The following is a 17657-nucleotide window of genomic DNA, read 5'->3' as shown; positions in this document are numbered from 1 at the left end:
TATTAGGCAGCAAACTGCCAGGGCTTTAAAAATGGACTAAAAACTGAAAGTTTATGTAGATTCTGGGAAAGAAGGGGCCTTTTTAGTGGGCCTTTTTAGGGAACCATTGTAGGGACGTTATTGGTTAACAACTTAAAGCTAGTCTGTTGCAATATAAGTAAATTAGGCTTTGACGTTTAATTTACCACCCTGTTGTCTACATAAAATCAGTGTAGGAACTGTGTTACTGCACTGCACCACAGTATTTTGAGGCCATTGCACATTCTGATTCCTATTATAATGTCTGGAAGAAGACACTTAATAAATAAAGGCATATTGATCTCCCAAAATTGTTGCTCTGTCCTGAAAAATACAAATGAAGACAGAATGTTGTGAGGACAGTTTCCTACACCCAAAATCTCTTTAAAACTAGAGAAAACTAAAGACGTCTGGTACATATATATATACTATTTATTATAATAATAATAGTTAGCAATAGCCACTGACAGGTAAGTAAATATAACAATATCTGATTTTACTGTCAAGCCGTCAAGCATTGGGATATACATACACTCACTGTTTACTATATATCCAAATGTTTGTGGACACCCCTTCTAATGAATGCATTCAGCTATTTCAATTTGCACCCATTGCTGACACAGATGTGCAAATGTTTAAACAACAGCAGAACCTATTGGCACCATGCCTAAAGCTAGACACTGGAGTATAAGAACCAGTGGAACTGTGTTGGAATGATGGATGGTGCCCCATCTACAACTTTTGATGAGTTGAGATGTTGAGTTTGAGGTGGGATGATGATCATCTAACATATCATCCATCAAAACCTCACAGCAATTGAATGAAGTAGTAGAAAGCCTTCCCTGGACAGTTGCTCCAACAAAGGCTGGATACACTCTTTTTTTAATACTTTGGATTTCAGAAGAAACAATGAATAAGCTATGAATGAGGTGTCCCAATACTTTTGTCCATATTGTGTATTAGGCAGCAAGTGGGCAGTCAGTTCACGAAGGTGATGTTTTTAAAAGCAGGAAAAATGGCCAAGCCTAAAAATCTGAGCCACTTTGACAAGAGCCAAATGGGTCAGAACATCTCCTACCAAAAGTGGTCCAAAAAATGACAGCCAGTAAACCTGAGGTTTGATGTGATTCATGGAGGCAAGAAGATCCACCTCACAACTTGCAGGGATGGAAAGGATCTGCTGGATCTACTAACATCTTGGTGCAAGTTTGATGGTTTTGCTGGTCTTTCAAGCTAATCAACCAGTATGACTAAGCCAGTTGACCAATAGAATGACCTGCTTGACCAAACTGGTCAACCAACTTAACCAAGGCTTATGTCCAGGCAGTATGTCCAGCTTGACGACCAGCTTTGTCGTCCATCTACTCAAATAAAAACATACACCAGTTAACCAGTAGGTTTACCAGTAGCTATAGGGTATATATGTTGTCGCCTGGACAACCAGCTTTTTTCAACCACCTTGATCTGCTTAAACCATCTGAAACCAGCTACCAGCACAAGCTGGCCTGGAGCTGGCGTTTTCAGCAGGGATGGGCCCTTTAATCAATACTGTGGTCGTGTTGGGTGCTGCCACACGGGGGCGCGCTGTTGCAGGACGCCAGCGGATGCTCTTCCTGAAAAGTGTAGGTTTCCACTGCTGTTGCTCATAGTGGGTTAAACCGCAGTGACCCGCCCTCTCTTCCTCTTTCTGCTCATCAGAGGAGGGTCTGAGAGTGTGCGCAGAGGCGCGCGCGCTGTCTCGCACGTAGCTCAGTTGCCTGCAAGTGCGACACGCCTCCGTTCGTCACGTGCTCCTGCGCGTGGAGCTTCCGTTTCCACCAGCAGTGTAATAAGGTCTGGGCTGGGCTGGTTCATGGATATCTGGGAAATGCATGGAACTGTGCATGCAGCTATGTAGATTATCCACAGAGTAATCGGCCAAAGTAGCAGCCCCTCGGCATCATACCCTCTCCTGTGTTGCCATATGACAGACAGACAGATATATAGAGATATAGATAGACAGACAGATAGATATATGGAGATATAGATAGATAGGTAGACAGACAGATAGATATATGGAGATATAGATAGATAGATAGACAGACAGATAGATATATGGAGATATAGATAGATAGGTAGACAGACAGATAGATATATAGAGATATAGATAGATAGATAGACAGACATGCATAGATAGATAGATAGACAGACAGATAGATATATGGAGATATACATAGATAGATAGATAGACAGACATGCATAGATAGATAGATAGACAGACAGATAGATATATAGAGATATAGATAGATAGGTAGACAGACAGATATATAGAGATATAGATAGATAGATAGACAGACAGATAGATAGATAGATAGATAGATAGATAGACAGACAGATATATAGAGATATAGATAGATAGACAGACAGATAGATATATGGAGATATAGATAGATAGGTAGACAGACAGATAGATATATAGAGATATAGATAGATAGATAGACAGACAGATAGATAGATAGATAGATAGATAGATAGATAGATAGATAGATAGACAGAGATATAGATAGATAGACAGACATGCATAGATAGATAGATAGACAGACAGACAGATATATAGAGATATAGATAGATAGACAGACATGCATAGATAGATAGACAGACAGACATGCAGATAGATAGATAGACAGACATGCAGATAGATAGATAGATAGATAGATAGATAGATAGATAGATAGACAGACATGCAGATAGATAGATAGATAGATAGATAGATAGATAAGATGTGTGTGTGTGTATTTACATATGCATACACCGATCCGCCATAACATTAGTACCTAATATTGTACCGCCACAACAGATCTGTCCATTTGATGCACAAGGCCTCTGAATACGTGTGGCATATGGCACCAAGATGTTAGCAGCAGATGCTTTAAGTCCTGTAGGTGGTCAGGTGGGGCCTCTATGGACTGCATCAGTGAGCCTTAGATGTGCATGACCTTGTCACTGGCCATTTTCACTGGACCACTTGCATACCAGAAAACCCCACGAGACCTGCCTGATGTTTTGGAGATGCTCTGACGCATCTTGGTCCTTGACAAAGATTCAGATACACACACACACACACACACACACACACACACACACACATATATATATATATATATATATGAGAGAGAGAATTTGCATACACATTAGGAAAATATATGGGGAAGTACAAATCTTTAATAAATGAAAGGGCATGCATTAGGTGTAATTTTGACTCAATTCAGATAATAGATAACTACAATTGATTTTGTTCAGGCGAACCGATTCAGTGCGTGATTCAATGATTCGTGATTCAGCTAGCACTGAATGAAAACAAATCTACTAACAACATGACTATAACATGACTATAACATGACTATAACATGACTATAACTGAAATCATATGTCAGATAAAGTAAATTCAGTGAGGCTGGATGTAAGTGTAACCCTCTGTCCACCGTATGAACCCGCTGTATTGCTCTCCTCCTTCTGCTGCCCTTCATAACCACCCTCAGTCTCCTCACACTGTTTCCATGGCAGCCGTGCCCGTCCTCTCGTGTCCGCACGTTCCGATATACAGCGAATCCTTTAGCGCGGTGACGTCACGTCGCCAGGGAGACCAGACCCGTGCACGTGTCTGCTATATAAGGAGGAAGCCCACGGCCGGCAGGGTGCAGTGGCTGCAGCATCACTCAGAAAGAGGTAGGTCTGAACTCGTCGCTCGCAATCTGCCAATATTCACACACCTAAATCTTCATTTCCGTACGTTTTCAAATAGCCAACCTTTTAATTCAGTTTAATTCAAATGTTTAAAAAAAATAAGTGTTTTTGGAAGGATGGGAGAAGGAAGGGAGGAAGGGATGTATCCCTCCGCTGCCTCACTTCAGGCCTCGCCGTCAAGGACGCAGCTTTAGCCAGCTCGGTTATATAACCGCTTTCTGCACAGTAAGCCAGACACAAGCTGACTGGACTGCCGTTACAGACTCAGATAGGACAGTCTTGCACTGAAAAGGGTTGCCAAATGGATGCTTAGCACCCCAGTTATCTATAAGTGCGGTGCTAGTTTTTTTGGCGTAGGAATAATAATGCGTCCGCATCTCTCTTTTTTTCTCGTTTTTGCGTGCAACTAGGATGAAATTCGAGATTTTGTCGCAGAAAAACGTCGTCTTTTAATAATCACGTGAACATTTACGCATTATATTTTTACGTAAATTAGATATTATTTACGTAAACCTTGTTTTAGCCTCCTATAGCCCCTTAATATGAAGCCATATTACGTCACGTCGTTCAAGAGCGTGTCATCCGGGTACTTTTTCTTCTTTTTTTAAATTTAGCTACTTTTTATTATTTAACTTAATATTTTTATTCTTAATTTTTTCGCGAGTTTTACACGATTAGTTGCAGTTTTAACGCATTTTTGTGACATTTTGAGACCTTGTGGTTGAGTCCGTGAACGCTGCATCACTCGGGGCCTGGCTGAGGGTCGTCTGTAGGCTCGTCTGCAATCAAGCAACAAGTAACGTGAACGTAAGGCCGCCCCCCTGTCTGTCCGGCCGATCCTCTCGTGCTGTAAACCGTCGGCTGTGCGTCGGCATATCGTCGGGGAGATGTCGGCTGTTCTCTTTATTCATGCTGAAGGTCGTATCCAGCGTCAAGGTCAGACCAGGGTTGTTTCACATCTTTGCCCTTCTGAAAACATCGTCTATAGTCTATAGTTGAATAGTGAATAGTGGGAGTGACTAAACAGCTTTAGGTTCATGGGGTTTTGGCAGAGATGTGAGATGCCTCACTTGTTCCCCTGCATGGGCCTTACATGGTCTACGTGCCGAGTGCCAGGTACCTCATGTGGTTGGTGGTGCTGATGCAACCAGGACCAGTCTGAGTCAGATCCGCCGAGGGTGGGGGACTGAAGTGTGCCTCTATTAAAACATTCCTCTATTCTTTAAATATTGTTTTTTTAATAAACCACTTACTTATGATCTATTTATTGCTACTCATGAGTATTATTACATGTTGTCACTTTCTTGCATAACCATGCATCTCTATTTTGACAGTGCAAATCGTGCCGTTCTTCACATTTTTAGGAAGAACTGACCAATAGAAATGATCCAAAATGGCTTAATAATAATATAATAAAATATCTATACATTAACTTTCATTAATATTTAAAACTGTAGAAAAATTCTACTGTAAAGTTGCAATCAGGCTGGCTTTTACAAAAGGGAGCAGATCGGATGTCCATGATGGCACAGCAGGCAGATTTCATGAAGGCCTTCCTCATGAAAGCCTTCCCCCTAATGACCCCACTGCAGCTGGAGACCACAGGATGTCCTCTGGTGTCCACTGACATCGAGTCTGCCTGTCTTGACATTAGCTTTACATTCATTCACATTCAGAGCATTGGGTATTTAGCCGTGCACTGTACGGCTCAATTTGTGCAACAGCAGAATAAATGGATTAAAATGTTGCTGTGTATCTGTGTGTATATTACAGTTATATTATATACATATTAAAGATGCCGAGGTTTCTCTCAGTGGCTCTTGAAGGAGTCTATTGCAGTGTTGGGCCTCCACCTCGTGTTCAGAGGTGGCTGGTGGAAAATTACTGAGGAAAAAAGAGTGAGTGAGAGGAGGTAAATTAAGGGGGGGGGTGAGGTGACACATTTTACTAGTTATAGCCCCTCTTTTCTTTTACTACACGTGTAATTCATTGCTAATTACATGCCAGAGCACTACGGTGCACAGAGCAACCTGAAACTGTGCAACTTTTCTGAGTCAACATGACCACACAGAGGTATGTAGTGAGTTATGAAGGAATGTCCGTGAGTAATTTCCTTATCTGCAGCCTCTGATGCGGCCTTTGTGTGTCGCCCACACCAGCCTGTGTAAATGGCCATGGTATGACACAGCACTTCCTCAAAATGGCTTCCAGTCACCTCCCCAGACTCGAATGGATTCCCCCTCCAGTCATTTACAGAAGCCATGAACTGTCTCAGTTTGTTAATCACCTCGTCACAAGCTGCACCTACTGAACCGTGATGTGTCCCAAATGCGCAGCGGAAAGCTCAGTATAGCCTGAAATGGGCGTGCGTTCTCACCCAAATGCAGAGGATTTGCTGATAAGTTCACTTTGTCTGGACTCATTTGTGATGAATATGCTACGGTAAAGGACGTTTTCCACTGAAATTGATGTGCGATTGTCCCCAGGGGAGGTTGACCCAGTTAGTCCTGTTTTTTAGAGGGGGAAACGGCTCGTAACTGGGTTGATGCGGCTGTGTGCTTGTCTCTGGCCCTGCGACTGTGAAAGGGGGGGTGTGGCACTCTGTTGCCTCAGCCAAGGGCAACTTCCTCCAGTCCTGTGTGATTGGGTCATTCTGGCAGGAGACAACCTCACCAGGGGTAAACTCCAGCATATGTGATATTTTATTTTTTGATGTTTATAATAGCATGATATTAAATAGCAATTAAATGTCATTAAGTTGATATTAAAAAGCAATTAATAGGTATTTTCCTTGTGTTTCAGTGCTGCACAAAGATTAATTTACCATTATGAACCACAAAAATAAAATATTTAATTAAATATTATTTATATATATTAGTTAAATATATATATAGTAATAGTATACATATATGTGGAGTTGTTTTCTGGTATCGCTCTTCTAGAGTGGCGCTACTGTAGAACAGTGTAGCGAGTGAATTTGGGCCAGCGCAGAGGTGGGCCTCTGAAACACAGTGGTCATTTGATTCTCCTCCATTGTAATTAGAGTCACCAGCCTACTGCCAGCAGACTGTTATTTGACCCATTCACCTTATGAGTTTTTTATTTGAAGCCATAGGATCTTTTTAATTGGTGCCATCATGTGGGACCTGCATTGACTGCCTTTTCTGCCATCAGTTTTCCAAGAATATCACAGCTGTTAGGCCTTGTTGTCTGTATACTTTATACCTTATGTACTGTTCGAGCTCAGCAGGATATGGCCTGCCTGCAGATATGGTTAGACACTGACATGCTTACTATTAACAGTCGTTAGTACCATATCTACTCATATATTATGATATTGTATTTTTTAAATGTTTTCTATTATTATTATTTTATTTTCTATTTACATTGAAACTCACTAGTTTATAATCACTCTAATATAAGTTTAGTTTAATGTTTGTACAGTGTAATAGGTCATATTTAAGTACAGGCTTTGTCCACTAATGAACTACACAAATACCTAGCCTAAACACCACCACTAAAAACCATGTAAATGAAACAAAGAAGCTTGTGAACGTAAGATCTGCTCTCCACTAGAGAGCAAAATAGACAAACCTGTCCGTAAAAACAGTGTAAGTGTGCTAGGTTTGGGTTTTCAAGCAATGACTCGTCAAGAACCACTGGATGTGGTTCTTCTTATCCGGTAAAATGATAAAATACAGCATAAAACATTAGATTAAAAATAATAATTGGACAATAATATTAGAAGCTAGCCTAGTTGGTAAGTATATGGTAATTATATTGCCATCAGGGAAAATGTAACCTATACACTCTCATAAAGTGGTTCTTCTATGGCACTGCTTATAGAGAACTTTACTTATAAGTGTAGTGTAGTGGTCTGGAGAGCACCCTCCTGCAGATACTGGATGCAACCCTAATCCATCCCACCTAAACCAACTAATTACTGCCTTCAGAGGTCCTCGATTGGCTGGCTGAATGGGGTGTAATAGCTTTGGGTTTGAGCTGAAACCTGCAGTTAGTAGCTCTTTTAAGAGGCAAAGCAGGCCAAGTGCACAAAGCTAGGAAGGAAAAGGAAGGGAAACTCAACACTGAGCAGCCCTGAGATGCATTCTTCTCGTCCCACCTCTTGCGGTGACCTTGGCTGTTGTCATGTGATCTACCCCTGCAATTTCAGACCACTCCTTTACAGCCTCTGCAGAGGCTGGAGGAGAAGTATGCTGCATTTCTACAGCTGTTTACTGACAGTCTGTATACTGTTGCATTCAAATAAAGCCTCAATCCATTTTACTAAGCTTTATACAACAGTGCATGGCAGTGATGCAGCCCAGCAGGAATCTCACAGCTGCGTGCGTATATGACTGAATGTGCTGGGCAGGTTCAACTAGGCCAGTCAGTCAATCAGAGCTGGCGCAGTGCATGTTGGTACCCTGTATAAAACAGCACGGGGTAAGAGAGGGCTAGGAGAGATTAGGATAATCCAGCCGGGTTAGGTTCGCCAGACTCTTTGCATGCATGCACACACACAAACACACACACACAGCTCCAGATTAGAAGATTAGTAGAATGTCTTCTGTTACAGTGAGCCAGATGCAAGGGCAGTCTTGAATTAGACTATCCAGTGATAGGCAGACCTGCTTCTGACTCCTGGATTTAGTTCATTAGCTTGTTTTGAAGGGGACAGCAGTGCAGAACCTTGTTTTTTTACAGTAAGTCCATGCTTGTTTTTTTCCAGTGTAAAGTATGAGTGGAATATGCACTTGCTTTTACTGGTCATGGATTTGCAGCCGACTAATTTACATTTAAAGGATCCATATTATGAAAAATTAGATTTTTCTCAAATTTAGGATGTATGTAAGCTCTATATATGGAAACCAAGCTACAGCAATAGCCTTAAATTTAAATTTCATCCTGCTAGAGTTTAGCCATGCCTGTTCACCCTATAGTTACAAAGAGCGTTTCAGCTCAGCTGCTTTTTAAATGAGGCACAATAAAGGGCAGCCAATCAGAGCAAAGATAATTTGCATGCATAAGTCTGTTTAAAAGGGATAAAATAAGGTTGGAAAATAACAGAACAGTAACAGAAAAAAATTGCATGTGAAACCACAGAAGACTCCAGAAGAAAATACAATGTGAATATGGGCTCTTTAAATTAGCTAGGCCTAGTATCTTGCATTCAGAGGTCATGCAGGGTTATGTTCAGGTCAGCTTCAGCTAATTCAGCTCTCTCAAAGAGCCAGACATTGAACCTGCCGCTCAAAGGGCGATCCAATAGGCAACCCGTTTGGATCAATTTCGAGTTGATTGGTTAAAGGCTTTGATTGGACAATCCATTCAGAGCCTGAAGGTGATTTCCCTCATTACCATGAGGCTCAGAGCCTTTCCACTGTGGTACGGATCGTTTCGGCTCTCTTCCAATGGAAAGAGGCATAGCCCGTTAATGGAGAGCCCTTTATTCTGTATCCATCTCTGTGTCATTATCTCATGTACGGTTGTGTGTCCCTGTATTAACCGAAAGGCCAGTGCATCGCTCAGTGATTTGACATGTGTGAAGCGGCAATAGCTCTTGGGGCTTTTGTACTAGCGAGTGAGTCGGTTAGACACGCTTCTGTTACTGGCAGGCTCTGACCAATAACTTGCTCTACTCTTCTAGGAAGGCTGTCCACTAGATTTGAAACATTGCAGTGAGGATTTGATTGCATTCCGCCATACGACCATTGGCAAGGTCAGGTACTAATTTAGATTTCTAATTTAGATGGTCAGTTATGGCACTCCAACTCATCCCAGAGGTACTGGATGGATGTCCATCACTCCAGAAAACACAGTCCCACTGCTCCACAGCTCAATGCTGGGTGGCTTATACCCACCTAGCCAGTCCTTGGCATTGTGCATGGTGGCCTTAGGCTCATGTCTGGCTGCTCCAGCTCCAGTTTCCCATTCTTTTTTCCGTGCTTAACTTTAGAGATTATACAAGCTGTGTGTGCAGCTGAATTCATTAAAAAGAAGGGGTGTCCACAAACATTTGGACATAGAGTGCATCACATGCCTGTATTATGTAATTACAGACAAAATGTGAGCTCTCTGCCCTGACAGATGTTACCATAGTACGGCATAAACACATACACTGTTATAATGCTGTAATACTAAGCCTGATGTATGTTCTCTCTTCTGCAGTGGGTGAAACACTGCAGTAAACTAAGCCACTCTGAGATTGCTTCACTCGAGAGAACGTTAGGTCTTACTACTTCTTCATTTTGTAACGACACAGTGCATTGATTTCTTACATCAATTACTTCTGGATGTAAATTCTTAGTCAGTACTGCTGCAATTATTCACGTCTTTCTAAACAGAACTGGGGCACCATAGTGTGATCTGTGTCCTGGATGAAACTCCACCCACTTCCTGTCTCTTTCTGCTTTCTTCACAAGTTGACTCTCCCCGCTGAGTAAACCTTATACGGCAATATGGAAGCATTCTTTGGCTCCAACCCAAGTATACCAACTGTCCATTTTTTGCTCAGTGGATTCAGGTTGCATAACCTAGCATGTTTTTTCCCCCTCTGTGGGGGTGGGTGGTAGTTATACACATTATAGAGGTTCACTTGTGAAGATACCATGCATGTAGCAACTTGCTTCAGCAGTGTGCCTGGCAACGTGTGCATACACCCCTTTTTCTGCTTGTTCCACTCACTTTCAGTAAGCTTGGTATGAAATCTAAGAAGCGTATTATGTTTTAACAAGGCTTGGAAACTGCTGTAAAGAAGTCAGAAGTATCATCCAGGAAGCTGTTTGGTAGCCGAATGTTGAGCAAAGTGTAAAGGAGAAGTTAAGAGGGACGAAAGGAGGCTTTTGCAGTTCCTGTGGCTTATTTTGCTATAGTTACTGGCTGCTCTTTGGCTGAAGGCAACGCAATAGATCTGACTGGCAAAAGTATGTGGGTCCGGGCAAGCGCTTAAAACTCCCTGAACAGCATTCTAATGGAGGCCAAAACAATGGTATCTGTTTTTCTGCAACAGCGTCCAAGATCACTCCCACTTTTCAGAGCACTGGACTGGCTAAGAGCTAGTTTAACAGTTCTAAAGTGCCTGCAGACACAAGCTTGCTGTAGGTTGCTGTTAGTAGGCAGCCTGTGCATTACAGTTGGTACTGTCTTTAAGCAAATTGCTAATGAGGACAATTAAGAGTACCTGAGAGTTGAACAGTATTTCTAGCACAAAAATAAGTGCTTCACAAGTGTAGGCTGCATGTTTGACTAATATGTTGCTTTTCTCTGTCTCTAATTGCAGGTTCTAACCCACAACCCACCTAACTGTAAAAATGTCAGACCTTTGCGTTGGAATCAACGGGTAAGTAGCTGCATATCCGTGTGTGTATTCTTGTATGGCTTGGTAACATAGTTTTTTGGCATAGTCAGAAGAGAATTACAAGTTATGTTTCATTATACTGTGGAAGTAAATCACTTTCATGATCAATAGTGACTTATTTAAGTCAGGAATATCATACAGCCTATAATGACTGTAATACATTTGAAACATTATCTTTCTCTTGTCAGATTTGGCCGCATTGGCCGTCTGGTCCTCAGGGCCTGCCTGCAGAAGGGAATTAAAGTCACAGCCATCAATGACCCTTTCATCGATCTGCAGTACATGGTAAGTCCAGGCTAGTTGAACCATAAATCCTGGCTCATTCATAGACCTGTCAGCACTCTACAGCTGCTATAGAAACACTCTAGTGTTGCTCAGTTCCGGTCCTATTTATAGCCCTATGATTTTTACACTGTTAACGCAGACTTGAGAACACAGAATTGAGGCATAAAGACTGATTTCAGATATAGCTTTAATGTGGAAATGCACAAAATATGGAGATTTTAGGGGTGTAACAGTACACAAATAGTGCGGCTCGTGCCATGGTTTGGACCTCACAATTTGGACAAGCAGAAAAGCAAAGTCATAAAACAAATTGTGATGATTCAGTACGAATACACATTTAAACCCCTAGGAGATTTTATTATTATTACAAAACTGAAATTTGTGTTTCTGCTATCCAGATATTGTGCACAGCATCCAGCCCCCAAATATTAAGTGGTTCCATTCAGTCTAGCTGAATGATCGTTCCTCCTCATCACTTCTCATAAACATAAACAGCATATCAAATGTCTGTACTGGTATCAGGGGCAGCAACACTGAATACTGTAGGCTGTGTTCTGGGTCTTTTACTTCATACACTTTCAAATGACAGTGAAATGGTCTGAAAACATGCACATTTGTAAGTGCTAATAGTGCCCTCTAGTGGAGAATCTTTATCCTGCTGTAGCATTTAGCAAGTTCTGTGCAGTGCTCAGGCCCCCAGAACTGGAGTCAGGACTTAATATTGTAGTGCATCAGTGCAGATGCCCATGACACAAATACATCTAATATTCTAATTTATCTGATAGGTCTACATGTTCAAATATGACTCCACCCACGGGCGTTACAACGGAGAGGTGCGCCATGAGGATGGCAAGCTTATCGTCGATGACCACACTATCTCCGTTTTCCAGTGGTGAGTTTCACAAAAATGTTGGTGAGCATGTTGGGTCACCACACTTGTACAAGGCTTTTCTTCTAGCACACAGATTTAGCAGTATTTCAGCTTTCCAGTACCAGAGTAAAATCCACATACTATAGGAGCTTTCCTTTGTTGCTTCATGCACAAAGCTCTGGCTCTAAGGTGCTAATCCCCATCTGTTATTGTAGGCCTATGAGGTCTGGCGCCAGTGAAGAACAGGCGCAGTCACCTAGTGATAACACAGGCAGTGGGTTAGACCAAGTGAAAGCTAAAGGCATCTACAGACGAGTCACAGCTCATCTCTTCATTCAAGAAATGCTTCTCCTAGAGTGTTAACCTTGCATTCTTCTGAAGGAGAGGGTCAGCGGGAATAATGCACATCAGATCATGCAAACTAATCTCACTAGTTTTAATGCATTGTTAAGGTCTTGGAAAAAAGAATTCTTCCAAGTCTATGATTTTACTTTTTGTCCAGAGTGCACTGGAGTGAGTGATTTGCTCTGGAGCACGCTCTAGTGGTAGGGGCTATCCACTAGGATGGAACCCAGGTTGAGCTTTAGTCAAGCTCTCATACTGTTCAGCTCTCAGCAGGTCCCACCATCCTTTTATGGAATTCTTGTGCTAAACAGTTTCTCATCTCTTTCTTCTCAGTATGAAGCCTGCTGAGATCCCATGGGGTGATGCTGGTGCCGCATATGTTGTTGAGTCCACTGGAGTCTTCCTCAGCATTGAGAAGGCCTCTGTAAGTTTCTTCTGAAACCCAGACACAGTCAGTCGAACAACAAATTGCAGCTGTCACGCAAAAAGCATTTGCCAAGACAGATTGTGAATCTGGCAGTTATTCGTAATAATCAGTTAGACATTCATGATGGAAGGGCCAATAGAAATGCTCCAAAATAAAAAGATAAAAAAAAAAGATTTTACATTGACTTTCTTTAGAAGTTGCCATTGTGGAGATACGCTACATGGACAAAAATATGGGGTCACCTTAAAAAAAGAGTCCATCATGCTTTTGTATGACGAGTAACTGTCTCTACTGTCCAGAGAGGGCTTTCTACTAGATTTATGAGCACTACTCTGATGATTTTATTACATTTAGCTACAGAAGTGTTAGTGAGGTCAGGACATTGGAGGATCACCACCTCCAACTTATCCCCACCTCCAAAAAATATTGGATGGAGCTCCATCATTCCAGAGAAAACTTGGAGGCTTTACACTCCTCTAGCCTATGCCTGGCATTAGACATGGTGCTAATAGGTTAATGTTTATCTGCTCTGGAGAGTCCTATTGGCAGTACTTCACTATAGGGACTTAACAAGCTGTGTGTGTGTGCATTTACACATCTGTATCAGCAATGCGTGCAGTTAAAGTAGCTGAATACATTATTAAAAGGGGCCTCCACAAACATTTGGACATATAGCGTACAAGGCTTTTGTGTGAGAGCAAATGAAATGCTGTTGCTGTCTGGTTGAGTTTCTAATCTACGCTTGTTTGTGTTTTCTCTAAAGTCTCACCTCCAGGGTGGTGCTAAGCGTGTGGTTGTTTCTGCCCCCTCCCCTGATGCCCCCATGTTCGTTATGGGAGTAAATGAGGACAAGTATGACCCCTCCAGCATGACCATCGTCAGGTGAGTTTACTGTTCTTTGCAAGTAGCATTTATAACCACCATTAATTTAACCTCCGCAAGATTGCATGTGTTTTAATAACTTACTGGGTTTTTCCAAAAATGACATCATGACATGTCAGCATTTCTTTACTACTACTTTAACTAATCTCAATAACTTTGAATTTTGTTGTGTACCTCACAGCAATGCATCCTGCACAACTAACTGCTTAGCTCCCTTGGCCAAGGTCATCCATGACAACTTCGGCATTGAGGAGGCCCTCATGGTAAGTCAAGGCATGGCGTGACTGACCATGTGCAAGTAGCCCTTTTCTGTTCATTTCCTTTGCTTCAGGTGTAAGATTAATTCCTTCAGATTTTAAGGTTTTTGTTGTCTTGTTCTGACAGACTACAGTGCATGCATACACTGCCACCCAGAAGACAGTGGACGGACCCTCAGCTAAGGCCTGGCGCGATGGTCGTGGTGCACACCAGAACATCATCCCTGCCTCCACCGGCGCTGCCAAGGCTGTGGGCAAAGTCATCCCCGAGCTTAACGGGTGAGCATGAGATGCACCCAACACCTAAAAATAATATACATTATATGTCCAAATGTTTGTGGACACACCTTCTAATGACTGCATTACCATTAACAGCTACTTTAAGTTGCACACACACACGTCTAGTGCCTGTAGAGAAGTATTGCCAATAGAATAGGACTCTCTGGAGAAGATAAATATTAACCTATTGGCACAATGCCTAATGCTAGATGTGGATTAGAGAGGTATAAAGCAGTAAGCTGTGAAGCAGTGAAACTGTATTTTCTGGAATGATGGTGCTCTATCCAATATTTTGGAATGAGCTGTGGAGTTAAGCTGGGGATGAGGTGGGCTGTAGAAAATCAAGTAGAAAGAGGCAGTTATTTCAACAAAACCAAGAAACTTTTTAATGCCCTTGATTTCCGACGAAACAATGAATAAGCAGGTGTCCCTATACATTTACCATATCATACCATATAGTGAACCTATAATTCTTGACATTGCTCAAGTAGAACAAAACTAAGCTGACACTTTCCCTGTCCTGTGGTGTTACAGCAAGCTGACCGGCATGGCCTTCCGTGTGCCTGTGGCTGATGTGTCAGTGGTGGATCTTACCTGCCGTCTCTCAAGGCCCGCCAGCTACGCTGACATCAAGGAGTCTGTCAAGAAGGCCTCACATGGACCCCTGAAGGGAATTCTGGGATACACAGAGGACTCTGTAAGTGTAAAACAAAGAAACAGATACTCAACTAGTATTAAATGCTTACAAGTTAGCATGTAGTGAAATACTGTGTCCTATGAATACCATAAATGTCTGCAAAAGAGCTTAGGTTTGTTTATTTGTTGTTTAGGTTGTGTCCTCTGACTTCATTGGTGATACCCACTCCTCCATCTTTGATGCTGGTGCCGGCATTTCCTTAAACGACAACTTTGTCAAACTAATCTCCTGGTAAGTTAATCATACACTCTTAAAAAAACAAAATGGGTTCCACCATTGCTATGAGAATAATTGAGAATAATGGTTTGGTGTGGTGCAACAGATAACACCACTACCTGCCACTGAGCTACCAAACTATGTGGGAGACTAGGGTTCGATTCCTGGTCTGGGTGACTATGCTGCGCTACACCAATAAGAGTCCTTGGGCAAGACTCCTAACACTGCACTGGCCAACCTCTGTAATATGAGTAACCATGTAAGTCACTCTGGAATAGAGCATCAGGTAAATGTAAATGTAAATTTTCTTTGGCAGTCCATATTGAGACTTCGGCAATGACCCTTTCAACTTGCCAGAGGATTACAGTGTTTGTTTATTGTCGCTGTGATGCCAAAGACTTGGATCTCCATTTTTAATTTTTTACGTATTGTGATTCTGGCAGTTGCTCTTTACATTGAGTAAAGATTGCAAGATCAATTGACCAATAGGAATTCTCCAAATTGACTTAAATAATAAAGAATTTAAAGAATAAATGAATAAATTCTTTTTGCATTGACTTCCAATTGAAAGTTAAGAAGGTTTTTTCCTTCCTGTGTAAAGTTAGAGTGTGTTTCATAACAACAAGATCCATGTTGGCCGTAGTATTATCAGCATGTAGAATCAGTGCTACTGTGTTTTTTGTTATTGGATAAAACATGCACATGGCTTCATTCATTGGATGCACAGTTACTAAGTAACAGTAACTAAATAAAAGTGTAAAACTAATTAAAACACTAAATAAAAGTTTGAAGACTTTTCACTTGGCTTTTCACATTTGGTAGATCACATTTACATATTAAATTATTGCAACAATGTTAAAAAATCCTGTTATTAACTTAGTAGATTAAACTGTAGAAATAACTATTTAATAGTTTTAACCCTAAACATTCTTCCATAGGAGTTGCTGTAGTACATCTGATTTTACAATGCTCCTTCCAGTTTTTTTTCCCAAATTTTCCTTATTATTGTTAGTAATGCTGTATTCTAACAGGGTGCCTCCCATCTTTTTTTCTTTTTCTTTTTTTTACAGGTATGACAATGAGTTTGGCTACAGCCACCGTGTTGCTGACCTCTTACTGTACATGCACTCCAAGGAGTAAATGTCTGCGTCTCCGGACACGCCGAGAAGCCCAGTTGGGACCACCATTCCTTCTTTTACATGCACTTAATTAATGTCATAGCTCAAGCCATAGTAACACGCCCTATCATCCTCCCACCCCTCTCTACAAGACGAGCTAGTCTCTGTAGTAGTCTGTGTGCGAGTGTTAGTTTTTTCCTTTATGAAAACAAGTCCCACTTGGAGGCGGTTTTGACTTTGACAGTATCTGTGTCTGTGTCGCCCCACAAGCATTGCTGTAGATGTTACCATACTGGATGTTACCATGTTATATTGGTGTTATGAATTGAAAAGTGCAGAGATAAAGGCTATTGTAACACAGATTAAGAGATAATAAATATAAAATAAAAAAATATATTTCCATTTCTTCTCTCTTGCCATGCAGACTGTAGAGCTTGTTCTCACTGAAATCTGAAGTACGCTTATAAGTACAACTCAGAAGCAGTGGCTTTATTGTTACTTCTGGACTCCTGAATTTGAAGAAACCATACTGATTTAATAAAGAAGTAGAATTAATGTGTCTAAATGTGCTGTAAGGGAACCACTAACTACCTTCCCAACAATGTACTTTGCGATATGGACAAAAATATTGGGACACTTTGATTGCATTCACTGATGAGAGTTTTAAGGAGGTCACGATGTTGCAGGACCACCATCTCACTTCATTCCCAACTCCCCAACTTATCCCAAAAGTATTCGATGGAGCACCAACCATCATTCCAAAGAACACCGTTCCAGAGCTTAATGCTGGGGGTGGGCTTTGTGCTACCCAAGCCTACAACTAGACATTAGGAATGTTCACAACAGGTTCTGCACGGTTATCTGCTCCAGAGAGTCCTTTTCTATTGGCAGTGCTTCTCTACAAGGACTAGACAAGCTGTGTGTGCGCATTTGCATGTTTGTTTCAGCAATGGGTGCAACTTAAAGTAGCTGAATCCATTCTTTAGAAGGAGTGTCCACAAACATTTGGACATATAGTGTATCATGTCTGTAATCAGCCACTGGGCAGTGGTGGCTCAGCGGTTAGAGCTCCGGCTATTGTGGACTGGGTTGTGGATCCGATACCCGGGCCGGCAAGCTGCCACTGGCCTTTAACCTCCTCTATAACCTGGAGATGTTACCTATGGATGATTATGGTTA

At 41.6% G+C, this 17657-nt stretch overlaps 1 protein-coding gene across 1 annotated transcript; it reads left to right on the top strand.

The window, feature by feature from the left end:
* The first annotated feature begins 3658 nt into the window (after positions 1-3658).
* On the top strand, positions 3659-16880 carry gapdhs (glyceraldehyde-3-phosphate dehydrogenase, spermatogenic). The gene is made up of 11 exons (XM_072692351.1): positions 3659-3723; positions 11024-11083; positions 11290-11386; positions 12172-12278; positions 12936-13026; positions 13793-13911; positions 14093-14174; positions 14296-14447; positions 14982-15144; positions 15278-15375; positions 16431-16880. Exons 2-11 carry the CDS (start codon positions 11055-11057, stop codon positions 16498-16500), a joined length of 1008 nt encoding a protein of 335 aa, XP_072548452.1. The 5' UTR covers positions 3659-3723; positions 11024-11054; the 3' UTR covers positions 16501-16880.
* Positions 16881-17657: the final 777 nt, after the last annotated feature.

This window comes from Salminus brasiliensis, chromosome 1, assembly GCF_030463535.1.
Source record: "Salminus brasiliensis chromosome 1, fSalBra1.hap2, whole genome shotgun sequence".
Lineage (NCBI taxonomy): Eukaryota > Metazoa > Chordata > Actinopteri > Characiformes > Bryconidae > Salminus > Salminus brasiliensis.
Note: the sequence above shows the minus strand (reverse complement) of the source record. Positions and strands in the feature narration are given on the sequence as shown.